Here is a 14,774-nt window from a genome sequence, read left to right on the forward strand (position 1 = left end):
CTTCATTGGCAATAAATGGACGTGTGGTCCTGGAACAAGTGAACGTGAGCATGTACCCTCACTTTGTCAAACTACAATGTAGCTTTCATTTTCAAAAATTACTAGTTTAGAATGTATCTGTGTATGAAGTTGGAGTATTGTTCATATTCCTCTTTTGACCCCAGCTTGTGTACAAAGTAACCTGTTTTCCAAGCATTGTTATTCTGCTGTCTCAAGTATTTGCAGACACTCCCTTCAAAAGGTCTCCTCTGTATAAAAATTTGTTCAAAACCGTAACTAGAGGCGACCTGACTCACTCTGCCCCAAATGTGTGCCTCCCGATGGAAACCGCACCTGCAACACGCGTGTTCTCAAAGTCCTGTTCAGAGGTCATTGCCCGGCGATCAGAGATGGGATCCGCGGTGAACAGTACCTGCTGCTGAGGAGCGCCGTGGGCGCGGCTGGTCTGAGATGCTTTCAGCATATTTACGGACTTGCGGCCTGGAAGTATGTGGAGTGCTCGGCTGTGTACATACTCAAGAGCTCCTCGTTGCGTGAGTCAATCGCTTCTCTATATTTTTCCGCGTCCAAATATGTGACCACCACACCCTGCTGTTGACATAACTATTAAAATAAAACATGTTAAGCTCGTACTTTCATAGACGACTAAAGAGTGAGGAATGTAACACAACTGTTCATGAAACAACTTATTGCTTTTCGTTAATCTAATAGCTGACGAGAGACATTACATTGCACAAGAATTGTAAATTTGAAGAGCCATTGGTTCCTATTTCTGAACTTGTCCTGGATACTGAGCGGAATGCTTCACAATCATTTTGATTTGTTAATGTGAGTTAAACCTTGAAATAAGTGAACGGACATGGACTTTGTGATACTTTTGTGCGTGTGTGTGTAGTTTCACATCGTATCGCTGTGGCTCAGAGGTGGAGCTCGTCTGGTAATTGGATCCTCGCGGGGAGCCGACCTTGGACCAGGCAGCGAGCCCCTCACGCTTTGACGAGGCATCTGAGTCACATCCCGATAAGCAGTGAATGGGTGAGTGTGGACATGTTGTGTACAGAGTCATTTAAAGACCATAAGGCGCAACGTAAGTGCAATGCCATTTACCACTGTGGCTTTGTGTGCCCCCTCCGTTGTCTGTGTGAGGGCCTGATGACCAATATGCGTACAGAGGAACCGTAGGTTGTATTTGTAAGAATCAGAATTAGCTTTATTGGCCACATATGCGCAGACACGTGTACAAGAAAGTAGAACAGAGGCACAAACAATGAACTACAGTGTACAAATATAAATAAATATACAAAAGTGTCTGAATATAAAATGGACACAAAACACAATAATGAAACCGAGGCAATGGTGCGGTGTGAAATTCTCACTCTCTGGACAAAGGTCACGGTGTGGCGAGGAGGACCCTGTATATTCTTCAGCCTCCCCACTCAATCACCAGCACTATCTCCTGTTATCTTCTTCTTTTGTTCCCTCAGACCCGCCCTCTCCCCGCAGGTATGTGTGTGTTGGTTTGAGTAGTAACTCGTCTGGGTGTGCGTCAGACACACCCGCTGCAGCCATTGTCCTCCCTTAAAGGAGTCACATTGTTGGACTGGACCACCCACCTGTGCATGTACGTGTTCCGTGCCAACAATAACACACACACACACACCCTGGCAAGTTTAATGCACTGTAGGTTTACACACTGTCTTTGTTATCAGGTGCCTGTTTTGTTGAGACCTTGGCTTGGAAGCCACGCAGGTCATTTCATACGGTGTGTGTGTGTGTGTGTGTGTTAAGCGCTGTCAGGTGATAGTTATGATAGTTCCGCGTATTAATTAATTAATTGATTAATTAATCACAGTCCTGCCGCACCTGCCAAAAGTTTCATGCTGTGGAAAAACAAGTTACACCGTTTCCTCCGGTGCCTTTGGCCCGGACACTGTCACACTATGTCACCTTTCCAGTGCCGCAACTTGAACGTCGGCTGCGCCCAACTATCCAGTGCACATGTCACCGCGGCTGCTCGATGAGGACTCATACTCTCCGCTTTTTTGTTTTCATTCATAATTCTCCCTCGTCAATGTCAGTCATGTGCGTCACACCCAGGTCTTCGTTCGTGACACCTGAATGAACAGTCGGAGCTAACGCTGCCCGATGATGCTGACACACAGCCGCCCGGCGATGAAGCAGCGTCCTGCCAGGTCATGTGGGGCATGATGGAGGTGATAACAGAGCAGCAGCTGACTCAGATGTTGGAACCACTTCTGTGAGAAAATAACAAACACTACAGCAGGCAAATAAAGTGCAGGTAACTCAGAAAAAACCCTAGAAGGAACAGCTTCAAGAATAGTAAAGCCGGAGGGAGGAGAGCAGAACAGGTCGGCCCGCTCCTCCTCTGCCTTCGCCGAGGACACACCTGCTGGCCTGGGTGGAGCTGAGACAGGTGGACGCTCCTTAACTGGGACGGAGACGAGGGAGAGGAAAGAGGAGAGGAGAGAGTGAGGTTGGAAGAAGCGACGCTTGGACTCCGATTACGACAAACAGACCCTCAAGATGTCGAGCAAACAGGACATCAGTCCTGTAAAGATCAGCAAGTAAGTTCGCTGTGTGTGTGTGTGTGTGTGTGTCTGGTTTCCTATTCCTGTCCCTGGTCTTTCGCTGTGTTTTCTTCCTGAAGGGCAGAGCTGGAATCGGCTTCACGCTGCAGGCAGGCTGTTCTTTTGTACCATCAAACCATTTATGTTTGCGCGGTGTTTCATTTCACGAGTCAGGTGACACATGAAAAAAACCCAATGATCTTCGTGTGAGGAATCCACACATGTGCCTTTCATTCATTCATTCATTCTTACGTGTGGGAGCCTGGGCTTTGGAAGATGAATGAATGAGCCCTTTGCCACGATGCCTCGGGACATTATTGATTATCCCGTCGTCACCTTATTCGACTCCTTGACTCATGCACAACACTTTTTTTTGCTTTCTTTGTTTTCATCAAAATGTACTGCCTCACTAAATCTGTTTTCTTCGGTGAGTGTCGGGACTCTTTAAGCTGAACGATCACCCGGGTGCCTTTAGGGCTCCGATCCAACCGGGACGAGGTGGACAGAGTAGCTTGTTGTCATTGTTGTGCGGAGTTTGAGCTCAGGGGAGTGAGCTGCCTCTCACCGTCATCAATCACGTTTTTATGGAGTTTAACATGGCAATAAATGTGTGGACTTCTAGAGAGCTTGAAATGGTGCAACCTTCCCCTGGCTCCTCTGACTACAGTGACTAATCAGGTTGTTTATCACTGGAGGGAGTGGCAGGGCAGCGTCGCTCTGCTGCCGTAGAGCTGTTTGTCCTTCTAATGGACGTGAGTGAGTCAGTCAGCGCGGAACCTGGTGAATTATTCTTCATTATGGTTCAGTTTGAGTGGAGGAGGCAGTATTCAGCTGTACAAACGCACAGATAACACAAGGAGAAGTCAGTGAAGTCAAAGTACGTAGAAATAATCGGGAATGATGGTGTCAAACAGAGTCATACTCAGCAGATGCCACATGTAATTCTGTTATATATGCCTGTTGCATGTTAATGTCTGGGCAGCAAATATTGAACTGATGATTGCCTTTGTTATGGAAGGAGGAACAGTATCTGGCTAAATGTGAGGAGTCACATTCCATCATTGGGAGTAAAGAAAGCTCTGCTAGAAGTAATCTGCCCCTCCCACCAGCCATTATGCCCCAGCACACCTGTCAGCTGGAAGTCAATGCCACAGATAAGAGCTGAAAGCACTGACAGCATTCCTGACTGCTAATTAGAGGGGGGGACGTGTCCCTCGGGTCCTTATCGGGGCGTGTCTCAGTAAATAGTTGGCTCTAACGTGGCAGGAGGCGTGAACCTCACAAAGAGCACAAACAGGTCCTGAGTGACAAGTCGGGGAAGAGGAGCAACTTTTTCTGTCACTGCCGTGTCGAGTTCAACTGCAAAAGCATTTATTTTTTTTATATGCGCACACATCTCAAACTTAGTTACAGTAACTAACTGTGTTTACTACTGTACCTTTGTACAACTTTGAGGTACTTTATGTCTTGTTCAAATACTTTTTTTCATACATATATTCTCTTAATAAAAATAATTTAGATTCTCCCAAATTACCTGACTGAGTTCTACAGAATGAACTAAATACTAGCTTGAAGGTAGATTTGCCGGTGTACGTATTTAAGTACTAATGCAACCCAACTAAAGTAACAAAAGTACGTACATACATACTCTACTATTTTGACCATTAAATCTCTGCGTTGTTTCCCAGGAGTCAGGCCACCGACCTGGCTGTGGTGGTTGCTCGCATGCAGAATAATGCAGACCAGGTGGAGAAGAATATTCTGCAATCAGAGAAGCTGCTGGCTGTGGTAAGACGTCCATGTTGGACTTATGACGTCACTACGTTGACATTTGAATTTGTGAAAGCCGTCACTATATCGGTAAAACCTCAGAAAAAGACCCCAAAATCTATTATCTAGACCTTGTATTGATCGTATACTACAGAGTGGCAATCCGTTAATTTAAAATAAATGGTATTAAAACAGATTGAAATCACTACTAATGTAATCGGGTCATTAATTGGCATGTTCACCACATAGAGACATGGAACACGACGAGGTGATAAAAACACCAAAACCAGCCTAAATAGGACAGGATCCAATAGAACTAGCAAAGGCTTTTACTTATTTATTTTCTTGCTCCCGGAGATTAAAACACGCTTATAATCTGACCAACACAACATTCCTGTGGCGCCCCTGTAGGACACGGAGCGTGATGCGAAGGAGCAGACGCTCATCCACCAGAAGGCGAACGCAGAAAACCTGGCTCAGGCTGAGGGGCTGCTGAAGGACCTCTTCATGGACGTGGACAAGGCCAAGAGGCTGCAGCACCCGCAGGCCGCCGAGATAGAGAGAGAGTGAGTTCATTCTGTCACGCACAGACACACACGGGCATGCGTCCCGCCAGACACACCTAAAACTCGCTGTGTCGCATACCTTCAAGACAAGTCTGTCAGGGTCATTTTCCACATTCCCCATTTAGGCTCTCCACCCATCTACTAACCAATCGCGGAAATGATTATTTATTTTCTCCTTTTCAGTGTGATGAATCTCCACGACCGCTGGGTGAAGGACTGTGCCGTCTACAGGGAGCTCTACTCCCAGGTGCCCGTTCTGGATACGAAACCAAAGATCGACTGGGGTCCTCTGCTGGAACAAAAACTGGTCGGTTCAAGCTCCGGCGCTCTTTCGTTTTAGCATCTAATCATCCCAACGAGTCGTATATGTTCATTTTTCCGCCATTCCGTGATTTACAGAGACAGTTAAAGGCGGACAGATATGGTCCCAGCCTGACTGATGTAGAGAAGCAGATCGCAGCACACAACATCCTGCACCAGGAGATCGAGGCCTACAGCGCCCAGCTGCAGCCCAGCACCACCAATTCAAAGGTAGCAGCTCAAAACCACACACAATCGCACCACGCTGGACCTCCCCAGGATGAATCCTTCATCCCTTTCTCTCTGGTATTTGTTTGCAGGAGCAGTACGACGCCCTCAAAAAGAAACACGCCGAGCTTTACGTGAGTTGAGTTTGTCTTTGCGCCTGTTGGGTCACTTCCCCGGATGTGTTTATGTGACGTGCATGCACGCCGTGCGTTCTGCAGGAGAGCTCCCGGCGCAGACGCAGCGACCTGGCTTCTCTGTACGAGTACTTGCAGAGCTGCAGCAAGGAGCTGGTCTACCTGTCGGGCCAGCAGGACAGAATCATACAGAGAGACTGGACTGATCGCATGGTCGACCCCCCGGGCGTCCGCATGGAGTATGAGGTGAGGGCGTCCTGCTGGCGAAGCCGGTAGCGACTGATTTAAAATGGGCCCGCTCATCGTGCCGTCTTGGGATCAGAGGAAGTTCAAGCAGAGATGAGATACAGTATCTAATACTAAAACTTGACTGAACCTTTGTCATGTCTCCTACTTATGTTGTTAAACAGAAATTCAAAAGCAACGGACTCCTAGCACATGAGAGTGAGATCAACAAGCTGCAGGGGGAAGGAGATCATCTCGTTAAAACCAAACACCCTGGCAGCTCAACAATAATGGTACATCTTTCCACTGCTTCCGACACACATCTGTATTATAACTGTGATGAATCACCATGCAAAGTGCCATTTGACACCTTATGGTTACAGACTTTAACAGTGACTTTTTCGTCAGGCGCACAGAGATACTGTGCAAAATGAGTGGCAATCCTTCCTCAACTTGTGCATGGCACAGGAAACACACTTGGACAACGTTGAAGAGTACAAGAAGGTAGCGAGCCTCTTCCCCACCACACTGTGACAATATCTCTTTCACTAAATCAGACATCTCTTGAAAGTGACGATTTGTCCAATCCAGTTCCAGCTGGAAGCGGAGACATTGTCCGAGTCCCTGGAGAGGCTCAACTCCGCTATGCACCCAAAGTCGCTTGGTGAGAAGAGCAACCCTCATGTCCTGATGGCACTGGAGGTACAGCTTTTTTTCTAAAGTCAGGGTTTCTGTGCAGCTCTAGAAAGGATCAAATCTGGAAATGTTGTAACTTGCAGCAAAGCTGTGATCTGCGTGTGAAGAATCAGACGAGTTTGTGTAGAATGCTCAGAGAGCCAATCAGGCACTATATTGTTTGTTCTTTTATAGAAAAGAAAACAATAACTTATATTCACTTGGTGATTCGTAATGAGGACGCATGAAAAGGGATGAAAAACTGAATCAAGTACAGCTTTATTTACGTTTGTAAAAGTTCTAACAAATATAATGCAAACGGCAAAAAAAGAGTCACATCCAATCAAATGTCAAATCAAAAAAAAGAACAATTTGTTTGTAATATATACCCCAATATACATACACACAAATGTTCATAGCTCAGATTTGCATTTGTTCTCATCTTTGCATGCATATTCCTTCTTCTTTTTACTGACTCACTTAAATCTGGAAGCATTAATTATGCTGTCTTGAAATCCACCTAATTTCTTTATTTGGGAGCTCAAGTTCTCCCAATCAAGACTATCATTGCAACATACAAAGGGAAAGCTGGGAAAATGTCAATATTAGAGTATGATATATGAGATTTTATACATACAAATGTAATAGGTCTGGTCCATCTCACCATGCGTGTTTCAAAGAAATAACCGCTTCGTTCTTCACACGACTAGATCATGAATTAATGCTGAAGTTGGCATATCCTTGTTTGTTTGCGTTGCTCCTGTGCTAACTCAACAATACCCTCAGGGTGATGAACCGGCAATAAAGAGGAATGAGCAGCGCCTGGCTGCCCTCAGGGAGCTCAGCAGCAACGTCGCGCCACTGAAGTTACGCCGAATGAAGCCCACCAAGACCACCACTGCTCTGGCCCTGTGTGACTGGGCCAATGAAGAGGTCGGTGGTGATCAGTCGTAGGCAGCAGGCTTTGTTACAACAGCGTGATGAAAAACACTCTTGTTGTATCGTCTTTATTTCATCATCTTGTGCGTGTGGTGCAGGACACGGTGAGGCGGGGTGAGGTGCTAAGCCTGAAGTCCAACTCTGACAATAAGAACTGGGAGCTGCAGAGCAGCAGTGGGAAGACCAGAACCCTCCCCGGGGCCTGTTTCATGGTCCCTCCACCCGATGCTGAGGCGCTGGAGAAAGTAAACAGGTACGGAGCGCAAACTCACCACCTGCCCAAATGTCTGTGTGTGGATCTGAAGGAAACATTGTGTGTGTTTGTGTGTTCAGTCTGGACAAAGCGCTGACGGATCTAAAGAAGCGTAGATCTGCACTAATGGCCTCCTTGAAGAACTCCACGGTGGAGGTGGTCCGCCCTCAGAAAGCCGGTGAGGATCAAGAAATCCTCACAGGACAGCATTGTTTTTGGTTTTACTCGGCTACAAGACCACGAAAGAGATTTGGGCTCATCTAACGTTCTAATCGTAGAGTCGTTGTCTTTGCTCGTCCTCAGCCGCTGTTCAAAGTGCTGCAGACAGTCCCAGAGCTGCCGAGCTGGCCAGTGAATTAGACCGGCTCAACAAAGCCCTGGAACAGAGCGAAAAAGAAATCCTGCCTCGACTCCGAGCCCCACTGGACAACCACAACGCCGCCCAAGACCTGGCAGACAGACTGCAGGAGCACGAGGTGAACATGACACTATGATTAAATATGAAGGTTACAGTTTCGTACTCTTCTTCATCATCATCATCATCAATGCTGCTCCTCCACCGATGAAGAGCTACAGATAGAAATGAGTTAGTAACTAAATCTGTAAAAAAAATAAAAACATCTTTTCTCCTTTTTGACATATCAATGTCATTTTGTGTGCGCCCTACATATGCAAATAATCAACAAGGACTAAAGACGTCTTTCTCGAGGTGATCAGTAACGCCATGTGACTTTGTCCTCCAGAAATCTACCAAGACTGTGAGGAAGCTGGAGTCTGAGAAGTCTGCGATCCAGAGAGAGATGGAGCCTATTCTGGCCAAGAAACCTCTGGGACCCATTGCCTCCACACTGCCCCTCAAACTCAGCGCTGCCAACAACAAGATTGATAACATCAACACCCTCCTCAATCTTTATAGCAAAAAGTAAGTTTCTCTTTTCATCGGATTTTTCAATTATTTTTAAAGTATTATCTTCCCGTCATCTTTCCTGATATTACCTGCTATGTTTGTTTCCCGGTAACCAGAGCTACGGCCTCCATGTTCCTGGAGAAGCAGAAGCAGAATGTGGAAGGCATCGTCTCTGGGTTTGAGGGCATGCTTGCTAAAGATGGCGCCATTATGGATCAACCGAACTCCCTCCCGAGTCGCAACCAGCAACTGCAGGTGTTGTACTATATAATGAAACCGAAAACAATCACAGTCACAGTAATCATTTCAGGCTTATATGAGGGGATTCCCCGAAAGGGGTCCAAACCTTTAGATTTCTTTATCGTTGCTTTTGCTCCCTGTGCCAAACAGCTTACACTTAAGGATGTCGCCTCGAAAAAGGATGAGTTGAATAAATTAGGCAGAGAGTTGGAACTGACAGAGCAAGGGGCCAGATCCTTGCAGAAGAGTTTCAATGAGTATTGTCCAGACATCCGCCGCCAGGAGAATGAGGTGAAACGGCTGAGGAACCGTTACACAAATGTCAACAATCAGCTCCAAGACAGGTGAGTAAAACTAGATTCAGGAATGGTTGTCAATTGATTTTTTTTATTTCATTTTTTTACATAAAATTCTCGTTTTTGGTATTTGTCTTTAGGTCTGCTCTCATAAAGGAAGCAACCAATAAAAATCAAGATTTCCAGAATGCTGCTCAGTCACTAGATTTCTTCTTGGTAAATCTTCCCGACAATGCGATCAAACCTACAGACGATGTGGCGCAGATAACAGCCAAGCAAAACTCCCAGATGGTAAATAGATGGATTTCTATCCAAACAACAACCCGTCTCCAACCGTACACACAAACTGACTCACTTCCGCTTGGATTACTTGTCTTGTCAAATAGAAAGTGGTTGCCGACATCAAGAAGAAATCTGGGGATTTAGACCGTGTCAAGTACCTTTCCCAGGATCTGCAGGGTGTTTTGAATGTGAGTTCAAAGAATATGATTCTTCTCATTTACAGTCAATTAGGTATGCACTTCAGATCCTTTAAACTTAATATGCCGTTTCTTATAGGAGTATGCTGTTAAGTCAAACACTTACCGTGGCACTCTGAACGATGACAGTGATGATGTCGATCATGCTGATGACTATGATGAACCAGTCCTAAAGAAACGTCAACCCGCAACTATGGCTCAGGCTGTACAGAGTCAGGTACACTTATAGACAAACACAAAGTAAACTAAGAGCTCCAGGCAAATCTTTGACTTTGCTCTACAATTTCTGATGTTGCCGTCTGCTTACGTTACAGGAACAACAACTACTGAACCTTTTCTCTGAGGTGTCTGCAGAAAACAACCAGCTTCTCAGTCAGTTGGGCACAGCGAAGAACATTAAAGCCATGGTACAATATTAATGAATCCAAGCAACATCGAGAACTCTCAAGAATAGAATAATAACAATAATAGAATAATTCCCGGTGTTTCCTGCAAAAAATAATCCTCTTCTTTGTCCTTTTATTTTTGTGCAGAATCAAGAGAAAGTCAGTCAAGTAGTGGTCAACCAGCAGGTGCAGTTACAGAGCCAGAGAAAGGACCTGGAGGAGAGTGGTAGTCTTAAAAGGGAATTAAATGAGGAGGTTGACAGGCGCCTACATGCTGAAAAAGACCTGGAAACATACCGTAAAAGGTTTGTGTCTCTGAAGAATAGAAGAGGAGTGCAGAGGTTGGAGGAGAAGGAGGTGGTGCAATACTACCGTGACCCTAAGCTGGAAGTGGAAATAAAGTCCTTGAAAAGTCAAATCCAGGATGAAGCATCGAAAAGGTCAAGAAACAATTCAGAGATAGACATTATAAATGATAAGATTGTTAAAGTAGAAAAACAGCTGATGACTATCGAGCCAAAACTGGTGACCAAGCAGCTGACTGAATATGAGAGAGACCCACAGCTTGACAAAGAAGCCACCAAGATGAGAGATGAAATACGCAGGAGGAAACTAGAGCTCCAAACGAGAGATACTGAGGCCGTTCAAGTAAAAACTGAGCTCACGTTTCTGTCTCAGCAGAAACCAAGAATCAGGGAGACGGTTGTTAAGAAAGAAGTGGTGAGGCTTGAGAAGGATCCGGAGATGGTGAAGGCTGTTCTCACTTTACAAAATGGTATCTCGGAGGAGGAACTCCAGTGTCAGTCCCTAAACGATAGTATTTTTAGCACAAGGAGTCAGATAAACACACTGGAGAGGGTCATTCCCACAATCCAACCCAAGATAATCACCAAGATGGTGAAGCAAGTACAGCAAGACAAAGAAATGGTGGAAGAATCAAAGAAACTACAACTAGCCATAGAGGAGGAGAAAGATGAGAATTTGATCTTGATGAAGGAGCTGACCACCTTGCAACAACGTTACAATGAGGTGGACAAGCTCAAGGCTAAAGTCGAGGTCAAGGAGATCATCAATGAGATCTACAGAGTTGATCCAGAGACAGAAGTTGCGCTGGTGCGTCTGAAGAAAGAGCTGCAAGATTGTTGCCGTAACCGCGCAGACCTGGAGACAGACATGAAGACACTGATAGTGACTCTCACTACCCTGCGCGCTCAGAAACCCAAGGTGGAGTTCAAAGAGGTGACCCAGGAGGTGATCAAAGAAGAGAAGAGCCCGGAGGTCACCAGGGAATTGCAAAGGCTGAACAACCAAGTCTCCCGTCTGCTAGTCAACTATGAAACCACCCTGGAGCTGCTGACCCACTTACGTAAAGAACGAGACGAGCTGAAAGCTGAAAAATCCAAGGTGGAGATCAAGCTGGTCAATAGAGAGCTCATCAAATACGAGAATGACCCACTTGTCGAGAAAGAGGCTGACAGACTTCGGAGGAATGTAAGGGAAGAGATTCAACAACGTCGCAATGTGGAGGAGTGTGTCTTTGACCTCCAGAACCAGTACATTCTGCTTGAAAGGCAGAAGCCGGAGGAGAAGATTGTCATGCAGGAAATTGTGCGTCTTCAGAAAGACCCGAAGCAGTTACTGGAGCATGATAAGTTGAACAAGAACCTGGACGATGAAATAAAAAGCCGCAGAAACCTTGAATTAGAGGTCCGGCAGCTCAGAGGCCTTCTTCAAGATAAAGAACAGAGTGTGGCTCAGATGGACGATCGTCAGAAGAAGATTCAAGTTGAGTCAGAGCTAAGGCAGATCAAATCCCGCATTCTGGAACTGGAAAACTCTCCATTGCCTGTTGAGGAAAGGATTGTCGTTGAGGAGGTCCTGAAAGTGGAGAGGGATCATAATCTGGAAAAACTCACCGATGGTGTACGTATCGAGAGGGAGACTGAGATCAACAAAATCAGCAGTCTACAGAGAGAAATCCGCAACCTGAGGGTGAAGTTAGAAATTCTACAAAAGGAGAAGTCAATTGAGAAAGTTGTCTACAGAGAAGTTGTTCGCGTGGAGAAAGACCCGGCAGTGGAGGCTGAAAGGGAACATTTTAGAGAGCTCGTAACACAGGAGAGAAATCTGAGGCGTGACCAGGAGGACAACGTTCAGAGCATTCACCTCCGAATTACTCACCTGCAGTCATCGCAGTCGGTAACTTCTCACGAGGAGACCTCTCTCATCACCAACAGGGATGCTCTGCAGAGAGAGAGGGAGGATTTGCTCCGACAGTTCAAAATGCTGGAGTCCGAAAGACAGACCATCAGCATATCGTTCCAGCAACAGTCAAAGCTGATGAGTGAGAGAAACCAGAATGTACGGCAAAGGGGCATCAAAATGTCCACTGAGATACAGCGGCTGGAGAAGGAAATCCTCAACGAAAAGGACAGAGTACACCAGAGAAATGCACTCATCATGGAGCTGCAAGGCACCATCAAGAATGAGGAACACACTGAGACTCACACCAGGGAGACAAACCTTTCAACAAAGATCACCGTCATGGATCCAGAAACAGGTAGAGACATGTCTCCCTACGATGCCTACTTGCAGGGGCTAATCGATCGCAACCAATACATTCACCTCGCAGAGTTAGAGTGCGACTGGGAGGAAATGACTTCAACTGGTCCGGATGGGGACACAACGATTCTGCAGGATCGTAAAAGTGGGAAGCAGTACTCAGTCAAGGATGCTCTCAGGGATGGTCGCTTGACCCAGTATGACGTGACGCGCTACAAGGATGGGAAAATATCCATTTCTGAGTTCGCCCTCCTCGTTGCAGGGGAAACCAGAAAGCCCACCCTCCCCCCAATAAAGATCCCAAGATCACCCACCCCAGCCAGTCCCTTGAAGTCCATGTCCCCCTCCCTGAGGTCCTCCTATCCCAGCCTCAACGCTCAGCACAGTGGCAGTTTGAACAACCTCAGTTCTTCAGCAGGTGATGAGCATTTCCCAATCTCTGGCATCTTTGACACCACCACTGAAAGCCGCATGTCTGTGCGAAGTGCCCTGACCCGCAAACTCATTGATGCCGACACAGCTCTGAGGCTGCTGGAGGCGCAAGCAGCCTCCGGGGGAATTGTTGATCTCTCCAAGAAGGACAAACTGTCTGTCCACAGTGCAGCTGAACGCGGTCTCATCGACTCGGGTGACATGTACAAGCTTCTGAATGCCCAGAAGGCTTTCACCGGAGTTGAAGATCCCACGACCAAAAACCGTCTCGCGGTGGGACCGGCTGCACAGAAAGGGTACATTCCCAAGGAAAATGCCAGGAGGTACATGGAGGCGCAGTACCTGACCGGTGGGTTTGTGAATCCCTCACAGGCAGGCCGCCTAACTGTCAAAGAAGCTCTCGCCGGTAATATTATTGACAACACAACCGCTGAGGAGCTCCAAAATGAAGCATCCCACAGGAGAGAGCTGGTTGATCCCATTACTAAAGAGAAGATATCGTACAAGCAGGCGATGGATAGGTGTAAGAGAGACGTCAGCACAGGCCTCCTGCTGCTTCCTGCCGCCTCTACCGACGCCGCAACTGCCCCGTCCTACTCAAACTACCGTCTCAGCTCCTCCCACAACAGAATGTAGATGTGAATTTTAGGATGTTTTATTTGCTGCAGCCACTGGTGCTATGGGGTGTGACAGCGCAAAATGATCTACATATATATAAAAAATTACATTTTTTCAATTTATCTTGAGCTGAAAAGCACACTGAAAAACAAACTACTTTTTTGCTAAAGCTGTATATGTGGATCTGCTTATTTTCAATGATATTTTCGCGTTTGCGGTAAAACTGAGGGTAATATTAGTTTTATATGGTGTCTTGTTTTTTAGTGCTTATTAAAGTCAACAAGCCTCATTAATTTGTTCTGTCTTGTTAATTGAAATATCAACAGTGGAATTATTAAAACATGAATCTGCAGTTTTCGTGATAGGCAGTAAGCATTACCACTCATGCAACACTTTCAAAATTCAGCATTATCATGCAAATGTTAGCATTTAGCTCAAAGCACTGCTGTGTAGCCTGACGGAGCTGCTCGCATGTTTGTAGACGCTTGCTGTTAATATTAATATGGATATATACAATTCATGGCACATCTTCCCATTTGGAACCAAAACACAGTGAACCATCTACGGGATCTAATACTTGTGCTGTGCCTAATGTACAATGCTCGTAAACCCCTGCAAGTCATGTGCTTGGAAATTATGGATTAAGGATACAGATTAAAAGTATTTAATGTGTTATGGTAAACAAGGTCAAACCTTCGGTTCTGCAAACTTTCTGGGCTAATAAAAGACTTGGAAATGTAAAGTACTATACGACCGGGACTCACAGAGTGGACTTTTTTAGTAGGCATACGTATCAGTGAATGACCTCCGTAAAGGATCTTCCCAAATGGTCTGACAAAAAGAGGTAGACAGAGGTCCAAAATCCCTTTTTCCTGGCAAGGAGGAGATTCCACTGGTCGACCCCACAGTGGATTTTCCAGTAAACAGTGTTGATGCGGGAATATGTTTGAAGCCTCTCTGCCGGGATGTCTGAATGCCAGATTACCCGGTGACCGAAAGGACTTTGTGGGATTATTGCACATGAGCTTGTCTGGAGGCTGAAGTGGCCCCACTCTGCGTCGAGAGTCGGTAGTGGGGGTTGGGGCCAGAACGTACCACTAAGACTGGAACCAAAACCAAATCATTCTTCCCCAGTCAATCAACAGCAGAGTGATGTCAACGTACGTGTGATGATGT

General features: G+C 46.1%; 1 protein-coding gene across 1 annotated transcript; it reads left to right on the plus strand.

Annotated features, from left to right (window-relative positions):
* Positions 1-262: 262 nt before the first annotated feature.
* Positions 263-13,887, plus strand: evplb (envoplakin b). The gene is made up of 23 exons (XM_078084597.1): positions 263-533; positions 896-2,585; positions 4,277-4,376; positions 4,770-4,924; positions 5,108-5,231; positions 5,324-5,455; positions 5,545-5,586; positions 5,671-5,832; positions 5,997-6,104; positions 6,220-6,315; positions 6,403-6,513; positions 7,273-7,419; positions 7,524-7,678; positions 7,759-7,856; positions 7,982-8,154; positions 8,422-8,600; positions 8,702-8,840; positions 8,976-9,169; positions 9,262-9,412; positions 9,508-9,591; positions 9,680-9,817; positions 9,915-10,007; positions 10,134-13,887. The coding sequence occupies exons 2-23, from the start codon at positions 2,545-2,547 to the stop codon at positions 13,614-13,616; spliced, it is 6,105 nt and encodes a 2,034-aa protein (XP_077940723.1). The 5' UTR covers positions 263-533; positions 896-2,544; the 3' UTR covers positions 13,617-13,887.
* Positions 13,888-14,774: the final 887 nt, after the last annotated feature.

Source organism: Gasterosteus aculeatus, chromosome 11 (assembly GCF_964276395.1).
Source record: "Gasterosteus aculeatus chromosome 11, fGasAcu3.hap1.1, whole genome shotgun sequence".
NCBI lineage: Eukaryota > Metazoa > Chordata > Actinopteri > Perciformes > Gasterosteidae > Gasterosteus > Gasterosteus aculeatus.

Coding starts and splice junctions, on each gene's coding strand:
- evplb (XM_078084597.1), top strand. CDS start 2,545: ATGTCGAGCAAACAGGACATCAGTCCTGTAAAGATCAGCAA. Junction 5,833..5,996: donor GCGTCCGCATGGAGTATGAG/GTGAGGGCGTCC, acceptor GTTGTTAAACAG/AAATTCAAAAGCAACGGACT. Junction 8,841..8,975: donor GTCGCAACCAGCAACTGCAG/GTGTTGTACTAT, acceptor TGTGCCAAACAG/CTTACACTTAAGGATGTCGC.